General features: G+C 38.0%; 1 protein-coding gene across 1 annotated transcript; it reads right to left on the bottom strand.

Moving 5' to 3' along the window:
• Positions 1-525: 525 nt before the first annotated feature.
• LOC111210254 (AT-hook motif nuclear-localized protein 27) lies at positions 526-4,343 on the bottom strand. The gene is made up of 2 exons (XM_022710537.2): positions 4,139-4,343; positions 526-3,904 (listed from the first exon to the last, which is right to left on the bottom strand). The coding sequence occupies exon 2, from the start codon at positions 3,821-3,823 to the stop codon at positions 2,897-2,899; it is 927 nt and encodes a 308-aa protein (XP_022566258.1). The 5' UTR covers positions 3,824-3,904; positions 4,139-4,343; the 3' UTR covers positions 526-2,896.
• Between the last annotated feature and the right edge of the window lie 2,640 nt (positions 4,344-6,983).

The raw sequence follows: 6,983 nt of genomic DNA, 5'->3' as shown, positions 1-6,983 counted from the left end.
AAAAATATAATGTAACTAAAATTTTAACGTGACGTTAATATTTAAAATATATATATGTTTCTTTTTACCACAATGATCCATTCACTTTGGAAGGATTAAAAACACCTAAGACATTCATTGGTTGGGCTGCTCTTTGATTATGACCCTCATTTGCCATCTGGAGAGGAGTTGCTTTTAAAGAAATACCTGCAGAAGTTTACTGAATTATTAACAGCACCGTAGCTATATATATATATATGAAAACAATAAAATCTAAACCTCTTGATATTGGATATATCCATATCTTTTTAGCATAATATTCTTTAAGCAAACTAAAGTCAAGCGGGAACAACATTTCACTAAAAAGTAAATTATCCTAGTAGTTGCAAACTCATTCCGCGTGAAGCATTAAATAAATTTTCAAGTGAAAAACAAAAATATAGAACTTTTAATATGAAACTAGAATAATTTATGTGTGGGTTCCATATACGCTGAATAAGAGCCATACATAATGTTCAATTAATCACTAAAGCAGTAGGCAGTAGCTGATTTTAAGTTCTTAAGCAGTAGGAACAGTTGGTAATAATCAAGATGTCAAGGTAAGAAAACTAAAGAATAAAAAGAGGATTTGTCATCTCCTCATTGCAGTTTCACGTCTTGACGTCTTGACTTCTTCATGTCTTGACGTCTCAGCAGTATGAATTGTCTTCTGTTGATTGAGAATCTTTAGATACTACATCATCTTGTTCCGAGTTTAGTTCCTCATTAAGAACATCATGCAGGTTGACAAACTGTTCTTGTTTGTCAGCTAAACCATCGACTGTGATAAATGGATCAGCCACAATAATTGTATTATCACTCTCGTATTGTAATGACTCGGATCCAATTCCTCAGTGCATATAATTTTTCCTCTTGGTTGCATCTTCATTGTAACTGTTCTTTTGGCTTAGGCGAGGATATGGTATAAAACATACCTGGTCTGCTTGGCTAGCAAAAATAAACTGATCATATTTTCCGTATCGTCTAGATCGATTAACATCAACGATCCCATATTTGTTTATGCGTACACCTTTATCCATTGTTGAGTCATACAATTTTTTTTTTTTTTTTGATAAAGACCTTGGACCTATCTTTATGTGTTGAAGGAAAAATAAAAAGAACAGATAAAAATAACGCTTATAAACTTTTTTTGTCATATAGCATAGTTTTTTTTGTCAACATTACTATAGCATAGTTATTTTATAATTATCGTTGACAGAATATGTAAATATTGATTATTTTGTCTAATTTCCTTTTTTTTTAATATGAATAGGTAAACCATAGCATATTAGACCAAAACAAAATAAAATTCATAACACAAAACTGTTAACAAATCTCAAGAATCTGAAACTTTAAAATATAGTATACATGTTTAAATATACAATATAAATATATATTATATATTTCTTGTAATTAATATGCGAAAACCATTCATTTTTTTTCTAAAAAAACTTATAATAAAAATGTAATTACTGTCACAATTTTTTGCCACATATTTTAAAAAAAATTCTTTGCAAATTAGCAATGACTCAAAAGTGTTGCATGTTTCTTGCAAAATTCACAAGATGTTTGTTTATGTTGCCAAAGGTTGCAATTTAGTAACAAAAACATGCAAAGTCTGTTATAGTTGTTATTTTGCAATAAATTTGTAATAAAACTGTAACAAATATTCATTATTGCAAAAATATTGCAATAATCATAGCAAATTATCAACAAAAATGGACGTTACAAGTTTTCCGTTGCAATAGAGCTATTTTCTTGTAGTGAAACCGATACAAAACCATAATAATTAATATATTTGAATTGTTGGTTCAGACACATGGGGTTTATAATCTCACACCCAAAACTATGATATCATTGTAACATGAGCAGCATAAATATATATGACCTACAGTTTGTTCAGAGCTACGTATGGTCAACCTAGCGTCTACAATGGCGTTGGATCGATTTACAACTCTCTTAGAAATGATTGGTCTCACTGGAGCATTAATGCATATATTTTATGCATGCAAGTAAGTAAGTAACTCGAATGTTCGAACAGATAGCATTATAACATGGGCACTCCAAGTATATGTGTAGTTTTTTTTCTTAGACGGTAAGACTAATTGAGAGATTGATTGGGCATTTGCTCAAATAACCAAATTAGACATCTAGTTAAGACCATAAACTATACAAGAGAACTATAAGATGCTCCATCAGTCAAGTGCTGAATTTAGAAGATAAATATATAGAAGCTAGAAGATATGTAAACGTTTAGGAAACGAGTGTCGAGCGATGAAACATTTTGATCTATCATCTAATATGTAAGCTATTGTTTATCCTTAAATATATAATACATTGAAGTTTTTAAAAAATGTTGAAGTGAAAGTGCATTGTACTGCAAATAGTTAGGGGAAATAGTGTCGGCCTATGCGTTGATATAAACTTCAAAAACTATAAATTACACTATAATTATAGGGAATTGTATAAAATATTCATATCAAGTACCTTCTGAGATCAATGTACCAGCACCTATATGCCATCAAGAATATGGCGTAAACCTAAAAAAAAGCTTACAAGAATCGTACTTGTTATTAAATCTACCTATATATATGTCCAGTTGAGCAAATTAATAGGTATAAAGTACAGCACGAAGCCCTAGCAATGAATCAAACAAAGACATATATGGCAAGGTTTTTCTAACAAGTACACGAGGGACAAATATGCATTCCTCTAACGTCAAAATATCCTATCAAAGATGAGAAGAGAAAGAAAGAAATTAAGAAACATGAGAACTCAAATATGCATATCAACTAAATACAAAGATCCCAAATTAAAAGACGACGGCTCCACAAAAAAAAAAAAACACACACATAATTTCCGATGACAATAATGTAGATTAATTAAAAGGTGGTCTTGAAGGCGTACCAGCTCCCCATCCTAGCAAATGAGGATCACTGGAAAACCCATAACCACCCACATTACCTCCTATCTGTCCCTGGCCGGTCACCCCCGACCGCGGAGATGGTGATGGAGCTTGTTGCATCTGCGGTGGTCCTTCTTCTCCTCCACCACCTCCTTCTTCTTCCTCTTCAATAGGCAATCTCTCGAAAACCGCATTTGAGAAGGAAGCAGCCATTAGTATAACCGGAGCTGATGCAACAAGCGGAGCCACAACGCTTCCCCCAACCACCTGACCTTGCCCACCGGATAGAAATATTGACAAACCACCAGCACCTGGCGGTGCGGGTGGTGGCAAAACGGTTCCCGTTAGCGAAAGAATCTCAAACCTTCCATGTAAAGTCACAACTCCTCCTCCTCCGGCTCCACCACCGCTATTTCCGGGAGTGACTGGCTGACGAAGAGTGACGTTAGAAACGGTGCCGTTTCCTCCTAAAACGGAGACCCCTCTCCCTCTCCGCCTAGCGTAAGTGGACACACACTCAACTATGTCAGCTCCAGGAGATACTTCAAGGACGTGAGATCTAAGCGCATTGGGGCTATCGCGCGTGACTATGATCGGTGGCTTAGCTTTGTTCTTAGATCCCGGTGGACGTCCACGTGGACGTTTCCCAGGTGCTGAGCTTGATGTAGCCGGGTCTGAATCGGGTAGACCCGGTTGATGATGATCCTTGTTTGAGTGATCAGATTCTCTTGAATCATCCGACGGTTGTTGTTGTTGCTGCTGATGTTGTTGCTGTTGATGATGCTGGTCAAAAAGATTGATCCCGCCTTGTTGTTGAAGCTGCTGGTGGTGAATCTCTGGTCTGAAGAGGTTATGGAAGTACCTAGAAGCTCCACCGCCTTGCTCGTAACCGCCTTCCATCGCCGCCGCATCTACTAATTCCCTATCCCACCACTGTTTATTCGCCAGCTCAATCTATTTCTTGATTCTTGATCCTTCTCCCTTATATATTGAAGACAAAATTTAAAGAACTCAGATCTAGAAGTCAAAAACTCATGATTTTGAGGAGTCAATAACTAGAGAAAGGGTGATCAGTTACACAAGCTGACAAAACTAAAACAGACCAAGAACAGAACTAAGATAAAGAACAAGCAAAGAAAAAAGTGGCAACTTATGTGAAATGATCTCTTTCTCTCTCTCTCTCTCTCAAGTGTGGAAAAGGTAAGAGGCAAAAACCCTAGTTGGGTAGCTTAATTAGGGCAAGAGGAATAAGCAGCTTCTTGTCTATGAGAAGGCGTCGTGTTTTAACGATTCTGATGTACTCTGGAAAAAGGAGAGAGAAGTTTGAGGTTCATGTGCGACTCTGCAATCAATTTTTGGTCCTCTCACTGAACGAGGAAAGTAAAAGCAAAGACAAAGACATACAGCGAGAATTTAGCGGAGAAACAGCCCCCTTTATTATATTTTATTTATAAATATTAATATTAATATTAATATGATTTAAAATAAATATAAAATAGTACTATATATTAGGTCCACAAGCCGACAAAAATATGTGAGTAAGTGGGTTATCCTTGCATGAGATCACAGAAGAAAACTAGGGCTTCGTTGAGGTTTTTCTTTGGCTTCAATAGGATTAAATAAAAGAATGAAACATTGTGAAGAAGTTTTATAATCTGGAAGCCTGAAAGAGGATGAACATAGTCAATAGAGAAAAATAAAAAAGTACAAGGAAGATTTGTTTATTGGAATTTGCAAACTATATACGAAATATAGAACACGCATCGTTCTTTTAATTTTCAACACAAAATGTCAAGTGGAAATTGGGTACAAAGATGATAAAGGAATCTCACACCCACTTCACGGCGCGTGGAGATTAGGTTTAACCAGATTTAAAATTGTATCCACAATATTATCATGTTACTAACTTATCAAAAAAAAAAATTATCATGTTACTAGTAGTTTTAATTTTTATGTATCTAATAATGCCAGTGTTTTGAGGAGAAAATGAGAAATATCATAACATGTTTGACTTGAGAAAATACTAAAACTGATAATTTGGTTAAAATTTTATCGACAACTAAGTTTTTTTTTAACTAATCACGTAATCACGGGTGTTAAATGCTCTGGTTGAAAATTTACCACATGCTAGGCGACGTAAATATCAAACTCTCACGTAGAATGATTGGACTTGTTTACCATAATTAGGCCGATTTCTAGGGGATTAGTCGAGTTTTCAGTTCAGATACTCGGATTATTAAAAAAATACTTTTTTTACTGCTGATACGTCATTCATATCCAAACAAGGTTGATAAATGCCGTACGTGAGTTATATAGACAACTTATATATATTTCTCCACTTCGTTATTGTGAAGAGTAAATGAGAAGGTGGGACTCTCTCTCTAACTCTTTTCTCTCTGACCTCTCTCTAAATTGACCTAATCGCCTCCGGCGTGTGGCCGCCACTTTCGCCGCCGCCGGAGGGCTTACTCCTTCCTTTCCTCTTGTTTTTATCTTGCCCCTTCGTCTAGCCATTCCTCTCCCTCCGATATGTGGGTCACCCTCGAGGAAGAGCTCCTCCGACGACAGATACGCGGCTGAACTAGGCGGTTGCTCGGCTCTCCGGTGTGGCTACGAGGTTGGAGTGGCGTCGGTGAAAAAAGGGGTCGGCTTTTCAGGGTTTCTAGTGGGTTCAAGCTTTTCCGTCCTTTTGAACTCACTGTCTCGAGTCGGTGGCGCGTGTGGAGGCTACGGCGGCCCCTCCTCCAGATCTGGGCATCAGTCTTATAGATCTGCCTGTTTTGGTCTGGATTTGTGGCGCGGTGTCGGGGTTTCAGTTGGCGGCTCTCCTCGGCGTCTTGGTGGGTCTATACTTTCAGTCCGGCATCATGAGAGCTCTGGAGTAAACTTTTCTCAGAGACATGTTTCACCTTGCAGCTTTCTGGTGCGTGCTGGAGCTTCTATGGTCAGCGTGTGGAGTTTCGATGGGCTGTTGGTCCGGCTTGGTCGTCTATGGCCATGTCGTCATGGTTCCGGAGATCTCTCTCTTATTTGCAGTGTTTCTACCCGATGTCGTTTTCCTTTCCGCCTTTTAAGTTACCGGAAAGCTTCTTTGGTGCCTGCTCCTGAGTGTTTATTGTGGCCGTATCTTGGTCATCTATGCGACAATGTGACGGTGTAAAGCTAGCCGTTTTCCGGTTCTCGGAAACGGCAAGTAATGAGGTGGTCGTGCAGTCTGGGTGGTCTCTGGCTCTATGTCCTTCTCGGTGACTTTGCTTGTTGAAATTGACATATCCCAGTGTCGATTGTGGCATTTGCTCTCATCGGCAATGTTTGGTTTCTTCTAGCTTTCATGTCTTTAAGGCGTTTCTCTGGATTCGGCGCAGCTACCGTCTCGGACCCGTCTTCTTGCTTTCGGTTGAGGTTTATCTCTTAGCTGTTTTTCATGTTAATGTCATTTCGTTTATATCGGACCTTGCGCTTCAACTCCTAGGAATAAGCCTTTAGTTAGTGTTCTTGGAGCGGAACTTCATGACTCTCCGTGGTGCGAGGACGAGGTCCTGGTGGGTTATGCACTCTCGGGTTGGAGCTTAGGAGAAGAGACTAACTAGTTAGGGAAGGCGGTAACCCTGACGGTGTGGTTTGTTTTGATTTCCTAAGTTTATGGTCCGGTGGTTGAAGAATGAACGGTCCGGTAAAACTCGATTCTGTGTGTTGGCGCTCCTTTGAAAGGAAATTGGAGAAGCAGTGGTTGGCTTAACCTTATGGTTTAGTTGACGTTGTTGGCCGCGTATCTCTGGTAATGATAGATGACCGGTTCCGGTCTCTTGAACCTGGATTCTTTCCCTCCCGCTGTTTGTTTTTCAGTTTAGCTTTCCATGTACTTAGTGATAAGCCTAGTCTATTGTCGTGTTTTACTGTTTCTCCATTAGCTTAACCGGAGGTTTGTTCCGGTTAGTCCTCTTTGGGATGATTTAATATATATATATATATATATATATATCTTAAAAAAAGTTATTGTTAAAATGAATAATTTTATATTAAAATAAAATATATAGTATTTGGTAAGAAAATATAATAT

The sequence above is a fragment of the Brassica napus genome, chromosome C5 (assembly GCF_020379485.1).
Source record: "Brassica napus cultivar Da-Ae chromosome C5, Da-Ae, whole genome shotgun sequence".
Lineage (NCBI taxonomy): Eukaryota > Viridiplantae > Streptophyta > Magnoliopsida > Brassicales > Brassicaceae > Brassica > Brassica napus.
Note: the sequence above shows the minus strand (reverse complement) of the source record. Positions and strands in the feature narration are given on the sequence as shown.

Bases quoted from the DNA above. Each gene is read 5' to 3' on its own strand.
- LOC111210254 (XM_022710537.2), bottom strand. From the start codon at position 3,823: ATGGAAGGCGGTTACGAGCAAGGCGGTGGAGCTTCTAGGTACTTCCAT.